At 41.1% G+C, this 17,981-nt stretch overlaps 1 protein-coding gene across 2 annotated transcripts; it reads left to right on the top strand.

Moving 5' to 3' along the window:
* The first annotated feature begins 4,770 nt into the window (after positions 1 to 4,770).
* On the top strand, positions 4,771 to 15,633 carry LOC133536058 (myosin light chain 5-like). Of its 2 annotated transcripts, XM_061876247.1 has the most exons (7): positions 4,773 to 4,924; positions 9,239 to 9,346; positions 13,070 to 13,145; positions 13,211 to 13,315; positions 15,137 to 15,215; positions 15,287 to 15,335; positions 15,399 to 15,633. In XM_061876247.1, exons 1-7 carry the CDS (start codon positions 4,922 to 4,924, stop codon positions 15,498 to 15,500), a joined length of 522 nt encoding a protein of 173 aa, XP_061732231.1. In that variant the 5' UTR covers positions 4,773 to 4,921; the 3' UTR covers positions 15,501 to 15,633. The 2 variants fall into 2 exon arrangements, with proteins under 2 accessions (XP_061732230.1, XP_061732231.1); XM_061876246.1 differs by having other exon boundaries at positions 4,771 to 4,924; positions 15,287 to 15,633.
* The last annotated feature ends 2,348 nt before the right edge of the window (positions 15,634 to 17,981 follow it).

The raw sequence follows: 17,981 nt of genomic DNA, 5'->3' as shown, positions 1-17,981 counted from the left end.
CAGTGTCTCAATGGGCTGCACAAACCACAACGACATCCTCGGTAGAGCCCATATAAGGGCAAGGAAAACTCACCCTAGTGGGACGTCGGTGACAATGATGACTATGAGAAACCTTGGAGAGGACCGCATATGTGGGCAAGGCCCTAAATCACCAGTGTCTCAATGGGCTGCACAAACCACAACGACATCCTCGGTAGAGCCCACATAAGGGCAAGGAAAACTCACCCTAGTGGGACGTCGGTGACAATAACGATGACTATGAGAAACCTTGGAGAGGACCGCATATGTGGGCAACGCCCTAAATCACCAGTGTCTCAATGGGCTGCACAAACCACAACGACATTCTCGGTAGAGCCCATATAAGGGCAAGGAAAACTCACCCCAGTGGGACGTCGGTGACAATGATGACTATGAGAAACCTTGGAGAGGACCGCATATGTGGGCAACGCCCTAAATCACCAGTGTCTCAATGGGCTGCACAAACCACAACGACATCCTCGGTAGAGCCCACATAAGGGCAAGGAAAACTCACCCCAGTGGGATGTCGGTGACAATGATGACTGTGAGAAACCTTGGAGAGGACCGCATATGTGGGCAACGCCCTAAATCACCAGTGTCTCAATGGGCTGCACAAACCACAATGACATTCTCGGTCGAAAACACATAAGGGCAAGGAAAACTCACCCCAGTGGGACGTCGGTGACAATGATGACTATGAGAAACCTTGGAGAGGACCACATATGTGGGCAACGCCCTAAATCACCAGTGTCTCAATGGGCTGCACAAACCACAACGACATCCTCGGTAGAGCCCACATAAGGGCAAGGAAAACTCACCCCAGTGGGATGTCGGTGACAATGATGACTGTGAGAAACCTTGGAGAGGACCGCATATGTGGGCAACACCCTAAATCACCAGTGTCTCAATGGGCTGCACAAACCACAATGACATTCTCGGTCGAGCCCACATAAGGGCAAGGAAAACTCACCCCAGTGGGACGTCGGTGACAATGATGACTATGAGAAACCTTGGAGAGGACCACATATGTGGGCAACGCCCTAAATCACCAGTGTCTCAATGGGCTGCACAAACCACAACGCCTTGAAATCCCCTGGGAGGAGCTGAACGAAGTGGCTGGGGAGAAGGAAGTCTGATGAGTCGCCCGCTGGCCTGTTCTAAAAATAGCTCAAATAGCAGCACTTACCAGTGAGCTGCCTCTATTTTTTAAATTGTATTTATTTATTAGCAAGCTGGTCTCGCTTTGCTCAGCATTTTTAATTCTAAGAAAGACAAAACTCAAATAGAATTTGAAAATCCAAGAAAATATTTTAAAGACTTGGTCTTCACTTGTTTAAATAAATTCATACATCTTTTTGGTTTTCTTCTTATAACTTCCAGAAAGACAATTTTAGAGAAAAAATACAACCTTAAAAATTATTTTAGGATTTTTAAACACATACCTTTTTACCTTTTAAATTCCTTCCTCTTCTTTCCTGACAATTTAAATCAATGTTGAACTATTTTTTTTTTTATTGTAAAGAATAATAAGTACATTTTAATTTAATTCTTCATTTTAGCTTCTGCTTTTTGACGAAGAATATTTGTGAAAATATTTCTTCAAACTTATGATTAAAATAAATAAAAAAATATTCCAGCAAATCTAGAAAATCTGTGGAATCAAATTTAAATCTTATTTCAAAGTCTTTTAAATTTTTGTTCTGGAAAATCTAGAAGAAATAATGATTTGTCTTTGTTAGAAATATAGCTTGGTCCAATTTGTTATATATTCTAACAAAGTGCAGATTGGGTTTTAACCTATTTAAAACATGTCATCAAAAATATATATTTATTGTGAGAACTCATTAAGATGATCAGTGTTTCCACAAAGATAAATATCATTAATTATTAACAATAACATAGAGTTAAAGGTAAATTGAGCAAATTGGCTATTTCTGGCAATTTATTTAAGTGTGTATCAAACTGGTAGCCCTTGGCATTAATCAGTACCCAAGAAATAGCTCTTGGTTTCCCCAGGTCTATGAACTGTACCTGGAAAATTTGTTGGAACATTTTTCTAGACCATGGGTGTCAAATCTGGCCCGCCGTGTAATTTAATTTGGCCCTTGAGGCAATATCAAGTTAGCATTAGAGGCAATATCAAGTTAGCATTAGAGCTGGCCGCTGTAACACCGCATTCACCGCTAATACTCATACTTGCCAACCCTCCTAATTTTCCCGGTAGACTCCCGAAGTTCAGTGCCCTTCTCGAAAATCTCCCGGGGAAACCATTCTCCCGAATTTCTACCGATTTCCACCTGGACAACTATATTGGGGGCGTGCATTTAAGGCACTGCCTCTAGCGTTCTCTACAACCTGTCGTCACATCCGCTTTTCCTCCATACTTACAGCGTGTCACATAATATTTGTGGCTTTTACACACACGCACAAGTGAATGCAACGCATACTTGATCAACAGCCATACAGGTCACACTGAGGGTGGCCGTATAAACAGCTTTAGCACTGTTACAAATTCATGAACCTACACCAAACAAGAATGACCGTAACAGAACAGAATAAATACCCAGAACCCTTTGCAGCTGTAACTCTTCCGGGAAACTTCCAGCAAACTGACCAATAATTAACGTTTTATTCATGCATTTTTCTCTTGCTAATTCAAAGCTTGAATGTTTGGTTCATTCATTATTGTTATTTTATTTTCAAATGTATTATTAGCTTGTGGAAAAAATTTGATATTTACCTCAGATAAGGCATAACATTTTTATTTAAATTGTATTTGATATGCCATTGATATTTTTTTAATTATTTTTATTATTATTATTTGAAACTGGATTTTGCATGTCCATCCATCCATCATCTTCCGCTTATCCGAGGTCGGATCGCGGGGGCAGCAGCCTAAGCAGGGAAGCCCAGACTTCCCTCTCCCCAGCCACTTCGTCTAGCTCTTCCCGGGGGATCCCGAGGCGTTCCCAGGCCAGCCGGGAGACATAGTCTTCCCAACGTGTCCTTGGTCTTCCCCGTGGCTCCTCTCCATGTGAAGGAGCAGCGGCTTTACTTTGAGTTCCTCCCGGATGGCAGAGCTTCTCACCCTATCTCTAAGGGAGAGACCAGCCACCTGGCGGAGGAAACTCATTTGGGCCGCTTGTACCAGAGATCTTGTCCTTTCGGTCATAACCCAAAGCTCATGACCATAGGTGAGGATGGGAACGTAGATCGACCGGTAAATTGAGAGCTTTGCCTTCCGGCTCAGCTCCTTCTTCACCACAACGGATCGGTACAAAGTCCGCATTACTGAAGACGCCGCACCGATCCGCCTGTCGATCTCACGATCCACTCTTCCCCCACTCGTGAACAAGACTCCTAGGTACTTGAACTCCTCCACTTGGGGCAGGGTCTCCTCCCCAACCCGGAGATGGCACTCCACCCTTTTCCGGGCGAGAACCATGGACTCGGACTTGGAGGTGCTGATTCTCATTCCGGCCGCTTCACACTCGGCTGCGAACCGATCCAGTGAGAGCTGAAGATCCCGGCCAGATGAAGCCATCAGGACCACATCATCTGCAAAAAGCAGAGACCTAATCCTGCGGCCACCAGACCGAAACCCCTCAACGCCTTGACTGCGCCTAGAAATTCTGTCCATAAAAGTTATGAACAGAATGGGTGACAAAGGACAGCCTTGGCGGAGTCCAACCCTCACTGGAAACGAGTCCGACTTACTGCCGGCAATGCGGACCAAGCTCCGGCACTGATCATACAGGGAGCGGACCGCCACACGTTTGCATGTCACTAAAGTTATATCAATCAATCAATCAATGTTTACTTATATAGCCCTAAATCACTAGTGTCTCAAAGGGCTGCACAAACCACTACGACATCCTCGGTAGGCCCACATAAGGGCAAGGAAAACTCACACCCAGTGGGACGTCGGTGACAATGATGACTATGAGAACCTTGGAGAGGAGGAAAGCAATGGATGTCGAGCGGGTCTAACATGATACTGTGAAAGTTCAATCCATAATGGATCCAACACAGTCGCGAGAGTCCAGTCCAAAGCGGATCCAACACAGCAGCGAGAGTCCCGTTCACAGCGGAGCCAGCAGGAAACCATCCCAAGCGGAGGCGGATCAGCAGCGCAGAGATGTCCCCAGCCGATACACAGGCGAGCAGTACATGGCCACCGGATCGGACCGGACTCCCTCCACAAAGGAGAGTGGGACATAGAAGAAAAAGAAAAGAAACGGCAGATCAACTGGTCTAACTGCTTGTTCAATATTAAATGCAAAACTTGTTTGTGTCCCTATTAAAAGGTTAATTTGTTCAACCTTGGCCCCCGGCTTTGTTCCGTTTAAAATTCTGGCCCACTCTGTATTTGAGTTTGACACCCCTGTTCTAGACAGAAATGAACATCTTCAATATCAAAGTTGCCCTGCGATGAGGTGGCGACTTGTCCAGGGTGTACCCCGCCTTCTGCCCGATTGTAGCTGAGATAGGCGCCAGCGCCCCCCGCAACCCCAAAAGGGAATAAGCGGTAGAAAATGGATGGAATATCAAAGTTTCTCAGACAAGGGGTAGTATTCCGCTTCCGCCAGCAGAGGGCGCCCTCGCGTCAGACCAGGACGTTTGGTTTGCTGCCACCTACAGGACGCCTGATGCCACGCCCAATAAGGCCAACTTTGACCGCTTGTTGCTGGGGTCAAAGGCGAACTCGCAGCCTCCAGAGAAGCGATGTTTTTTTTTAAAGTCCGCTCCATTTAAGGACATCTTGCGCGGCCATAGATGTCCCGACAGACACGACTATCATCACATGACACGTGCACGCTCACAGCTGCTCTACTTAAACGCCGCTTGCACGAGAGGAGGACCTCCATGAAGACATCCTGTCGTGAAGACATCATCGGAAGACATGGTACGTTCTTGTCCACTCTTGTTGGAGCTGACACCGTTGTGATTCTATATCTATATTGCTAACAAAACATCATTTTTTCTATCCGTGCAAAGTGAAGTGAATTATATTTATATAGCGCTTTTCTCTAGTTGTTACATAGTAAAACCCATGATCCAAGTTACATTTTTAAACCAATGCGGGTGAAGTGTCTTGCCCAAGGACACAACAGCTGGGACTAATGAAATTAAACAATGGATGTCCGCTAACTTTTTGCAACTCAACGCCAAAAAAACGGAAATGCTGATTATCGGTCCTGCTAGACACCGACCTCTATTTAATAATACAACTCTAACATTTGACAACCAAACAATTAAACAAGGCGACACGGTAAAGAATCTGGGTATTATCTTCGACCCAACCCTCTCCTTTGAGTCACACATTAAAAGCGTTACTAAAACGGCCTTCTTTCATCTCCGTAATATCGCTAAAATTCGCTCCATTCTGTCCACTAAAGACGCCGAGATCATTATCCATGCGTTTGTTACGTCTCGCCTCGACTACTGTAACGTATTATTTTCGGGTCTCCCCATGTCTAGCATTAAAAGATTACAGTTGGTACAAAATGCGGCTGCTAGACTTTTGACAAGAACAAGAAAGTTTGATCACATTACGCCTGTACTGGCTCACCTGCACTGGCTTCCTGTGCACTTAAGATGTGACTTTAAGGTTTTACTACTTACGTATAAAATACTACACGGTCTAGCTCCATCCTATCTTGCCGATTGTATTGTACCATATGTCCCGGCAAGAAATCTGCGTTCAAAAGACTCCGGCTTATTAGTGATTCCCAAAGCCCAAAAAAAGTCTGCGGGCTATAGAACGTTTTCATTTCGGGCTCCAGTACTCTGGAATGCCCTCCCGGTAACAGTTCGAGATGCCACCTCAGTAGAAGCATTTAAGTCTCACCTTAAAACTCATTTGTATACTCTAGCCTTTAAATAGACTCCCTTTTTAGACCAGTTGATCTGCCGTTTCTTTTCTTTTTCTTCTATGTCCCACTCTCCTTTGTGGAGGGGGTCCGGTCCGATCCGGTGGCCATGTACTGCTTGCCTGTGTATCGGCTGGGGACATCTCTGCGCTGCTGATCCGCCTCCGCTTGGGATGGTTTCCTGCTGGCTCCGCTGTGAACGGGACTCTCGCTGCTGTGTTGGATCCGCTTTGGACTGGACTCTCGCGACTGTGTTGGATCCATTACGGATCGAACTTTCACAGTATCATGTTAGACCCGCTCGACATCCATTGCTTTCCTCCTCTCCAAGGTTCTCATAGTCATCATTGTCACCGACGTCCCACTGGGTCATTATTGTCACCGATGTCCCACTGGGTGTGAGTTTTCCTTGCCCTTGTGTGGGCCTACCGGGGATGTCGTGGTGGTTTGTGCAGCCCTTTGAGACACTAGTGATTTAGGGCTATATAAGTAAACATTGATTGATTGATTGATTGACTAGGATGGCAGAAGCGGGGCTCGAACCCAGAACTCTCAGTTAGAGACTTCCTTTTTTTTTGCCATTCAAATGTGAACTTTGCAGTACAGATAAGAACGGAATTTTGTTGCATTAGCTCATGGTAGTGCAGGATAAAAAATAAATAAGGTGCAGATATAAAAAAAATAATTACTTTACAGATAAATATATTGCACTTTTGCACATGCATCCACGTTTATGGATGTATGTTATATTTATTGTCTTTATATTCCAGCGAGTTAATCCATTTTGAGGGGAAACTGCGGGGATTGTTTTAAGGCGTTCAAGAGTCTTGTGTTGATGCAGTAACATAATATTGAGATATTTATATGTTGCTAACAATATTATTCATCGACAAACCCCGTTTCCATATGAGTTGGGAAATTGTGTTTGATGTAAATATAAACAGAATACAATGATTTGCAAATCCTTTTCAACCCATATTCAGTTGGATGCACTACAAAGACAACATATTTGATGTTCAAACTCATAAACTTTATTTATTTTTTTGCAAATAATTAACTTAGAATTGCATGGCTGTGTCACGCCAAAAACCTTCCCCCCGGAAGCCCCTCCAATGCCTGAAGGACCCCAATGAGAGCGGAACCCATCCATCCATCCATTTTCTACCGCTTATTCCCTTTTGGGGTCGCGGGGGGGGGGGGGGGGGGGGGGGGGGGGGGCGCTGGCGCCTATCTCAGCTACAATCGGGCGGAAGGCGGGGTACACCCTGGACAAGTCGCCACCTCATCGCAGGGCCAACACAGATGGACAGACAACATTCACACTCACATTCACACACTAGGGCCCATTTAGTACCAAGTTATATGACTCTTAAGGGTTACAGCTGCAAAATTAGCGAAGCAAAAATAGATTGAAAGGTTAGCATGCTGGAATGCTAAAATTTTTTCCTCACCGTTATTTTTCACCGATGACAATCAAGCCAATTATAATGCTTTTAAGACAGGCAGCTGTGTGGGCTGCTTTAAGGTCCTTCAAGCATTAACGCCAAATGTCTTCCAGGGGGAAGGTATTTGTAGGGGGAAGAAATTTGGCGTGACAGCTGCAATACGTGCCAGAGTAGTTGGGAAAGGGCATGTTCACCACTGTGTTACATCACCTTTTCTTTTAACAACACTCAATAAACGTTTGGGAACTGAGGAAACTAATTGTTGAAGCTTTGAAAGTGGAATTCTTTCCCATTCTTGTTTTATGTAGAGCTTCAGTCCTTCAACAGTCCGAAGTCTTGTTTTAGTATTTTACGCTTCATAATGCGCCACACATTTTTGATGGGAGACAGGTCTGGACTGCAGGCGGGCCAGGAAAGTACTCTCACTCTTTTTTTTAACGAAGCCACGCTGTTGTAACACGTGCTGAATGTGGCTTGGCATTCATCATCAGCCGTTGTCAGTCCACTGCTGGACGAAAGCCTCAGCATGTTTCTGCTATAGTGAACGATCTCTAGCTGCTCCCTGCCACTGCACTGTTCCCCTAAAACTGCTGGGGACTGGGGGCCGTCTTCTTGGCTTACTTTTCATGCTGGTTATTAGCCTACACCTTCCACGCTGGCTTGGTGCGGGTTAGAAGGGGCTTGGCGTTGTCTTGTTGAAATAAGCAGGGGCGTCCATGAAAAAGACGGCGCTTAGATGGCAGCATATGTTGTTCCAAAACCTGTATGTACCTTTCAGCATTAATGGTGCCTTCACAGATGTATAAGTTACCCACGCCTTGGGCACTAATGCACCCCCATACCATCAGAGATGCTGGCTTTTCAACTTTGCGTCGATAACAGTCTGGATGGTTTGCTTCCCCTTTGGTCTGGATGACACAATGTCGAATATTTATAAAAACAATTTGAAATGTGGACTCATCAGACCACAGAACACTTTTCCACTTTGCATCAGTCCATCTTAGATGATCCCGGGCCCAGAGAAGCCGGCGGCATTCTGGATGTTGTTGATAAATGGCTTTCGCTTTGCATAGTAGAGCTTTAACTTGCACTTACAGATGTAGCGATGAACTGTATTTAGTGACAGTGGTTTTCTGAAGTGTTCCTGAGCCCATGTGGTGATATCCTTTAGAAATTGATGTCGGTTTTTGATACAGTGCCGTCTGAGGGATCGAAGGTCACGGTCATTCCAAGTTGGTTTCCGACCATGCCGCTTACGTGGAGTGATTTCTCCAGATTCTCTGAACCTTTTGATGATATTATGGAGCGTAGATGTTGAAATCCCTAAATTTCTTGCAATTGCACTTTGAGAAACGTTGTTCTTAAACTGTTTGACTATTTGCTCACGCAGTTGTGGACAAAGGGGTGTACCTCGCCCCATCCTTTCTTGTGAAAGACTGAGCATTTTTTGGGAAGCTGCTTTTATACCCAATCATGGCACCCACCTGTTCCCAATTAGCCTGCACACCTGTGGGATGTTCCAAATAAGTGTTTGATGAAGTTATCAGTATTTATTGCCACCTTTCCCAACTTCTTTGTCACATGTTGCTGGCATCAAATCCTAAAGTTAATGATTATTTGCAAAAAAAATAATAATGTTTATGAATTTGAACGTCAAATATGTTGTCTTTGTAGCATATTCAACTGAATATGGGTTGAAAAGGGTCTGCAAATCATCGTATTCCGTTTATATTTACATCTAACGGGGTTTGTACATAGCTCACACTATATTGATTCTATTTGTTGCCATCACATTTTATTTTGAACCCAACCTCGGATAAGCAGAATAAGATGGATGGATAACAAATAATGGAAAAAAAAAATGATAACTTTCCGGATGCTCCGTATATTTCATCCTCTTAGGCCAGCAGGAAGACCAAGAAGAAAGAAGGCGGAGCCAAGAGGGCCCAGCGCGCCTCGTCTAATGTGTTCTCCATGTTTGAGCAGACTCAGATCCAAGAGTTCAAAGAGGTAACGTGACCCTGTTCGTCTGTGCCTGTCATCGTCCTCCTGGTACGGGTGTATCCCTTTATGGAGGATGCCTGTGCTTGACTTTGTTTTACGTGGGGAAACTGGTGCACAGACAGTCACCACAGGATCCTTGATGGAATCGGGTCAGGGTCCGGTGGCATGGAGTCCAGGACGACTGGGGACCCTTTTCTGCTGCAGCCTTCTTCCGCCATTGCAGCCGTTTTGGTAGTTCTTAAATCTACCATCTTACGCCTGCTCCACCGTATCCCTAGCTAGGGGGCAGTCCGGTATTAGGCCTTTGCCAAAGGCCACCTGAGGTAACAGTAGTAAAGGGGTTAACCTCCTAGTGCCCCAAGACCCCATAGAGGAGCCTGCCGGATGCACTTTAACGTCATGCCCAGGACAATCTCTTTAGTCTTTATTTGAAGGGACAATGCACATAAACATTAAGCTCAAAGACAGATATGTTCCAGATCATAGCTAAATGGCTCATTTCTATCCGCTACCTAAATTATAAGGTGTCAGGACTTGGGACTATGGGGTGGTTTGTTTTCCCGAGGCAAAGGAAAGTTGGCACGAGCGAGACGTGAATGTAAGAACATATTTATTTCTTACACTATAACTCGAAAAAGCAAACAAAAGGCGCGCACGAGGGCGAAGTACAAAACTCGGCTATAAAACAAAGACTAGCACAAAGGTATGACTATGGACAAAAGAAACAAAACCGTGATATAAAGAAAACCAAAAACTTACGTGGCATGGACAGGAGGCAAACTATGGGCAGTGTGGTTAACAGGCATGGCATGAAGGGAGTTGAGGTAAAGTCTCCAGGCTGACCACCTGGCAACCACGTGTTTAAATATGACAGGTTATTCAACAGGTGTGTGACATGACAGGTGAAACTAATGAGTTGCTATGGTAACAAAACAAACCAGGAAGTGCAAAAATAGGAACTGATTGTCCAAAAAACAAGACCAAACATGATCCCATAGACGTGACATAAGGATGCAAAAATCATGCAATAAAATTATGACAATAATATCCTACCATAGCATGTGATCAAATTAAGAAAAGTGATAAAACGCCCTTTCATGGACACATACTTAATATACAACACAACCACACCTCATTTACATCATCACACAAATTAATTTGTGGAATTCTGTTGGCAAAGAAATAAAAATGAGTGACTCTGTATTTAATTTAAAAAAGAACACGTCACAATGTATTTTAAAAAGTTATGTGAACTAGAAACTTATGTTTATTTGGTTAAATGTTGTATTTAGAAGGTATGTATGTAAAAAATAATAATAAAGAAAAAAATAACAATTTTAAAAAAAGAGGTTGCCCACATATGCGGTCCTCTCCAAGGTTTCTCATAGTCACTGTCATCGACGTCCCACTGGGGTGAGTTTTTCCTTGCCCTAAGGGTGGGCCCTACCGAGGATGTTGTTGAGGTTTGTGCAGCCCTTTGAGACACTTGTGATTTAGGGCTATATAAATAAATATTGATTGATTGATTGATTTATCTATTTACAAAAAAAGTGCATGTGTGTAAGTACATATTTTTGTATTATTTGTTAAAGGGCAACTTAAATGTAAATGCGGAATGACTATATTTCTCTTTGTGTTACAAAATTATTAGAAAAGGTAACTTTATTATTCAATTAAGTTACCTCTTCTAATCATTTTGTAATATAGTCATTCCGCATTTACATTTAAGTTGCCCTTTAACAAATAATACAAAAATATGTACTTACATGCTCTTTTTTTTTGTTGTTGTAAATAGTTAAACATACATACCTTCTAAATACAACATTTAACCAAACAAACATACATTTCTAGTTCACATAACTTTATTAATAAATGATTGGAAAAGGTAACTTAATTGAAGGGGCTTCACGGTGGCAGAGGGGTTAGTGCGTCTGCCTCACAATACGAAGGTCCTGCAGTCCTGGGTTCAAATCCAGGCTCGGGATCTTTCTGTGTGGAGTTTGCATGTTCTCCCCGTGAATGCGTGGGTTCCCTCCGGGTTCTCCGGCTTCCTCCCACCTCCAAAAACATGCACCTGGGGATAGGTTGATTGGCAACACTAAATTGGCCCTAGTGTGTGAATGTTGTCTGTCTATCTGTGTTGGCCCTGCGATGAGGTGGCGACTTGTCCAGGGTGTACCCCGCCTTCCGCCCGATTGTAGCTGAGATAGGCGCCAGCGCCCCCCGCGACCCCAAAAGGGAATAAGCGGTAGAAAATGGATGGATGGAACTTAATTGAATGTAAAAACATTTATGTTGGGCATATAAGCTTTTTTGCTTCTGCCTGTTTCAGTCATATTATTCATTTTTGAATCGTGATCCATGTTTGAATATGTTTTTGTTAAGACTGAAAATAAACTGAAAACTGAAACAATACATGCTCCCGTTCACATCTAAATAGATAGTACTTTACTGATTCCTTCAGGAAAATTAAAAATCTGTTTCACCAGACACACCTTACAATTTACAACAAAAATGCTGTCATAGATAGATTTAGATAGTACTTTATTTATTCCGTCATGAAAATTACAATTTTCAGCACAATCCCATTCAAGATCAGACAAACATTACAGGGAGACAGAACGGGATCGCTGACGGGTCTGCCGGCTTCCAGCGCCCCTTACAAAAAGATGACATACAGGTAAACAAATAGAAGATTAAAATAAAATGAAAAAATCGGTCTTAGCCTGGGCCCTGGAGAGGGGGTGCAGACTGAGGCCAAGGGGAAAAAACAACTCATAGCCATAGTACACATCCCTCTTCCATGTGTGTAAGAGGGAAACATCAAAGAACACAGAGGACATTAAAGACATTAAAGCAGCAGATACAAGCAGACACTTCTACATACAGCTATGAATAAAAAGTAAAAGAAACATATCCACTGTGGTGGCCTCTGCGGTGATCCACGCCATCGACCGCTGGGGTGGAGGGAGCATGGCCAGAGACAGGAGCAGACCCAACAAAGCAACCAAGACAGCCGACTACACTCTCGGCCAGTGTCCAGTCCGCATGGATGAGCGATGATACGTCCAAGGTGACTGAGGTGTCCGACACCTGCTCACCCAGCCAAGACACCGCGAAGACTCTCCGTCCCGGCGCTCAGTGCTAGCTCCGCAGCCCTGTCCCCTCATCCACATCTTGTTCTTTTCCCTTGGCCTCAGTCTGCACCCCCACTCCAGGGCCTAGGCTAAGACCGATTTTTTATTTTTTTATTTTATTTTAATCTTCTATTTTTTCTCCCCCCCCGCCCTGTTTACCTGTATGTCATCTTTTTTGTAAGGGGCGCTGGAAGCCGGCAGACCCGTCAGCGATCCTGTTCTGTCTCCCTGTAATGTTTGTCTGATCTTGAATGGGATTGTGCTGAAAATGGTAATTTTCCTGAAGGAACTCTCCTGACGGAATAAATAAAGTACTATCTAATCTAATCTCCTCCAGTCCCTCCAAACAGACTCTGGTGTAGCAGACACCCAGCAGCTGGATAAATATAATGAACATTAAGTTGATCTTGGCCACCTTAGTGACCGTGTGAGCAGCTTTGATTGCTCCAAAGCCACTTTTTAACTTCAATTGTGAATGAAGAGTAATCTGTTAAACTTTTCAAGTTTGTTGTGATGTTGTTCCATTGCTTTATGGATTTATATGAAAAGGCTGATCGGGCAAAAGATATTAAATATGTATTGTCCTCATCAGGCTTTCACTCTCATAGACCAGAACCGAGATGGATTCATCGATAAAGAGGACCTGAAGGACACGTACGCCTCTCTGGGTGTGTAGCACGACACCAGGTGAGCTTGGTAGCAGGCGGCACTAACTGCGGCAACTTTTGCTCAGGCAAAGTGAACGTGAAGGACCAGGAGGTGGAGGAGATGCTGAGAGAAGCCAGCGGGCCCATCAACTTCACCATGTTCCTCACTCTGTTTGGAGCCAAGCTTCACGGTGAGAGACAAAGCATTTTGTTGATTTATTTCGAGTTTTATTTCAATATTACGATTACAAGAGTAGTGAAAATCCATTTGAGGATGGTGGTAAGTGAAAGGGTCCCCCACATAAGCCAGGGGGGCCCGCGGGCACCAGGTCGCCCGTAAGGACCAGATGAGTCGCCCGCTGGCCTGTTCTAAAAATAGCTCAAATAGCAGCACTTACCAGTGAGCTGCCTCTATTTTTTAAATTGTATTTATTTACTAGCAAGCTGGTCTGGCTTTGCCCGACATTTTTAATTCTAAGAGAAGTGAAGTGAATTATATTTATATAGCGCTTTTCTCTCGTGACTCAAAGCGCTTTACATAGTGAAACCCAATATCTAATTTTTACATTTAAAGCAGTGTGGGTGGCACTGGGAGCAGGTGGGTAAAGTGTCTTGCCCAAGGACACAACGGCAGTATCTAGAATGGCACAAGCGGGAATCGAACCTGCAACCCTCAAGTTGCTGGCACGGCCACTCTACCAACCGAGCTAAATAGAATTTGAAAATCCAAGAAAATATTTTAAAGATTTAGTCTTCTCTTGTTTGAATAATTTCATTTTTTTTTCTTTGCTTCTTAAAACTTTCAGAAAGACAATTTTTGAGAAAAAATACATTAAAAATTGTTTTAGGATTTTTTAACACAAATACTTTTTTTACCTTTTAAATTCTTTCCTCTTCTTTCCTGACAATTTAAATCAATGTTCAAGTAAATTTATTTTTTTATTATAAAGAATAATAAATACATTTTAATTTAATTCTTCATTTTAGCTTTAAATAAATTCATTTATTTTGTTACTTTGCTTCTTCTAACTTTCAGAAAGACAATTTTAGAGAAAAAAATACAACCTTCAAAATGATTTTAGGATTTTTAAACACATATACCTTTTTACCTTTTAAATTCCTTCCTCTTCTTTCCTGACAATTTAAATCAATGTTCAAGTATTTTTTTTATTATAAAGAATAATAAATACATTTTAATTTAATTCTTAGTTTTAGCTTCTGTTTTTCGACGAAGAATATTTGTGAAATATTTAATCAAACTTATTATGATAAAAACGCAAAAAAATATTTGTCTTTGTTAGAAATATAACTTGGTCCAATTTGTTATATATTCTAACAAAGTGCAGATTGGATTTTAACCTATTTAAAACATGTCATCAAAATTCGAAAATGAATCTTAATCAGGAAAAATTACTAATGATGTTCCATTAAATTTTTTTTTTTTTTTTTTCAAAACGATTCAAATTAGCTAGTTTTTCCTCTTCTTTTTTTCGGTTGAATTTTGAATTTTAAAGAGTTGAAATATATTTATAAAAATATTTATATTTATTGTGAGAAATCCTTAAGATGATCAGTGTTTCCACAAAGATAAATATCATTAATTATTAATAATAACATAGAGTTAAAGGTAAATTGAGCAAATTGGCTATTTCTGGCAATTTATTGAAGTGTGTATCAAACTGGTAGCCCTTGGCATTAATCAGTACCCAAGAAGTAGCTCTTGCTTTCAAAAAGGTTGCTGACCCCTGGTATAGAGTAAGTAGAGCATGAAGAGGAAAATAATGGCGAAAGTGAAAGAACAGGCCAACATATTTGGATCATTTGTAAAACAGATGGCTAATGTGACATTTGAAATTGAGGTATTGGTTAATGATCCCCCCAAGGAATTGTGTGGAGTTCACTCTCTGTATTTCCTCCCTAGTGATGTTGATATGGCAGTTCTCAGTATTTGTCCCGTTTTTTACTAGAACAAAATAAAATAAAATGTGTTTTATTAACATTAAATTTCCTAGGCACCGACCCAGAAGAAACTATTCTGAGCGCCTTCAAAATGTTCGACGCCGACGCCAAAGGCTTCATCCACAAAGACGAGTGAGCGCTCGCTTCCTGGCAGAGTTTCACATGGTGAACTTTTAATTTTTTTTTAACATATTTTCTTTTAGCTTACAGAACCTCTTGACAACACAAGCTGACAGGTTCACACAGGAAGAGGTAACCGCTATGATCTGGAACGAGAACTCGCCGTTGAATAATGGGATTTTTTTTTGCGTTCAGGTGAAGCAAATGTTTCAGTCGTCCAACATCGACTCGTCAGGGAATTTGGACTACAAGTCTTTGTGTTACGTCATCACTCATGGCGAGGAGCGTGAAGAATGAAGGAAAAATAAAGACAGCACCTTATCTATCCTTTAATTGTTGCTCGGCAGAATAACAGATGAAAAATCTCTGCTTCCTGTTGCTTGGTAAAATAGAAAATATTTGTCATGTCTTCTTGTTTGAATAAAAAATATCTACCCTGTTGCTAAAAAGCTGTAAGAATATATTTGTATTTAAAAAAAGTTATAAAAAGAGAAAACTGAAATTATATCAAACTGAGTTTTGATTTAGATTGGACGTGTCATTGTGAAAGTGCTTAAAGGAAAATGGAAAAGTATGTTGGAGTTTGGGTGTTGGTGGAGGGAACAGTTATAATTCATCTAAAATACTGTAATTTGTGTTAAAAAAGGGGGCAGATAAATATAAGAATATAATTCTTCCATCTGCTCCTTTCTGATCATGGAAATGTATAAGAAAGAAAAACAAAAAAAACAATGACAGTGTCAATTGTACGTGGCTTGTAAATATGCATTTTCATGAAAGGAATAAAAATAAATGATGATGATGATGAGGTTGAATAGACTATAAACATGTGTGCCTCCTGTTACTAGGCAGAATAGATCATTAAAAAATGTTTACCTCCTTGAATACAAAATTAAAACGGCTTAAAATAAAAATTATGAAATGTATGCTTCCTGTTTGCTAGTTTGTATAGAAAATAAAAAATGTCTCCCTCCTATTTCTAGGTAAAATATAAAATGTTTCCCTCCTTTTGCGAGGCGGAATAGACAATAAAGAATGGCAGCCACTTTAAAATTGAACAAAAAAAATGTCCGCCTCTTGTTGCTAGGTAGAATATAAAATATGAAATGTCTGCGTCTTGTTGCTAGTCATAATACAAAAAAAAAAAGTGTGTGCCTACTGTTGCTAGGTAGAATAACAAATTTAAAAAGACGTCTGCCTCCAGTTGCTAAGCAGAATAGAAAATAAAACTAGCTGAATAGAAAATAAAAAATGGCTTCCTCTTTTTGTGAGGTAGAAAAGACAATAGAAGATGTCCGCCTCTTGTTGCTAGGTAGAATAAAATATGAAATGTCTGCGTCCCGTTGCTAGTCATAATACAAAAAAAAAATGTGTGCCTACTGTTGCTAGGTAGAATAAGAAATTTAAAAAAGGGGTCTGCATCCAGTTGCTTAGCAGAATAGACAATAAAACTAGAAGAATAGAAAATAAAAAATGTCTTCCTCTTTTTGCGAGGTAGAAAAAAAAAGAAAATGTCCGCCTTTTTTTGTTAGGTAGAATACAAAATATGAAATGTCTGCATCCTGTTGCTAGACATAATACCAAAAAAAATGTGTGCCTACTGTTGCTAGGTAGAATAAAATTTTTAAAAAAGGGGTCTGCATCCAGTTGCTAAGCAGAATAGAAAATAAAACTAACTGAATAGAAAATAAAAAATGGCTTCCTCTTTTTGCGAAGTAGGAAAAAAAATAGAAAATGTCCACTCTTGTTGCTGGGTAGAATATAAAATATGAAATGTCTGCGTCCTGTTGCTAGTCATAATAAAAAAAAATATGTGCCTACTGTTGCTAGGTAGAATAAGAAATTTAAAAAAGTGTCTGCCTCCAGTTGCTAAGCAGAATAGACAATAAAACTAGAAGAATAGAAAATAAAAAATGTCTTCCTCTTTTTGCGAGGTAGAAAGAAAAAGAAGAAAATGTCCGCCTTTTGTTGCTAGGTAGAATACAAAATATGAAATGTCTGCATCCTGTTGCTAGACATAATACAAAAAAAAATGTGTGCCTACTGTTGCTAGGTAGAATAATTTTTTTTAAAAAGGGGTCTGCATCCAGTTGCTAAGCAGAATAGAAAATAAAACTAACTGAATAGAAAATAAAAAATGGCTTCCTCTTTTTGCGAAGTAGGAAAAAAAAAAAGAAAATGTCTGCTCTTGTTTCTTGGTAGAATATAAAATATGAAATGTCTGCGTCCTGTTGCTAGTCACAATACAAAAAAAATATGTGCCTACTGTTGCTAGGTAGAATAAGAAATTTAAAAAAGGGTCTGCCTCCAGTTGGCCAGCAGAATAGAAAATAAAACTAACTGAATAGAAAATAAAAAATGGCTTCCTCTTTTTGCGAAGTAGAAAAAAAGAAAAGAAAATGTCCGCTCTTGTTGCTGGGTAGAATATAAAATATGAAATGTCTGCGTCCTGTTGCTAGTCATAATACAAAAAAAATATGTGCCTACTGTTGCTAGGTAGAATAAGAAATTTAAAAAAGGGTCTGCCTCCAGTCGCTAAGCAGAATAGATAATAAAACTAGCTGAATAGAAAATAAAAAATGGCTTCCTCTTTTTGTGAGGTAGAAAAGAAAATATAAAATGTCTGCTTTCTAATGCGAGTCATCCGTCTGTCCATTTCCTACCGCTTGTCCCTCTTATTCACGGGAGGCTGGAAGTTATCCCAAATTGTATAATACGAAAGTTCAGCCTTCTGTTGCTAGGCAGAATAACAAATAAAAAAATGCCTGCCTCCTTGAA

The sequence above is a fragment of the Nerophis ophidion genome, linkage group LG17 (assembly GCF_033978795.1).
Source record: "Nerophis ophidion isolate RoL-2023_Sa linkage group LG17, RoL_Noph_v1.0, whole genome shotgun sequence".
Lineage (NCBI taxonomy): Eukaryota > Metazoa > Chordata > Actinopteri > Syngnathiformes > Syngnathidae > Nerophis > Nerophis ophidion.
This window is presented reverse-complemented; position numbering and strand designations above follow the sequence as displayed.

Bases quoted from the DNA above. Each gene is read 5' to 3' on its own strand.
- LOC133536058 (XM_061876246.1), top strand. The intron at 9,347-13,069 runs GTAACGTGACCC...TGTCCTCATCAG, and splicing joins AGATCCAAGAGTTCAAAGAG to GCTTTCACTCTCATAGACCA. The intron at 13,146-13,210 runs GTGTGTAGCACG...ACTTTTGCTCAG, and splicing joins GGACACGTACGCCTCTCTGG to GCAAAGTGAACGTGAAGGAC.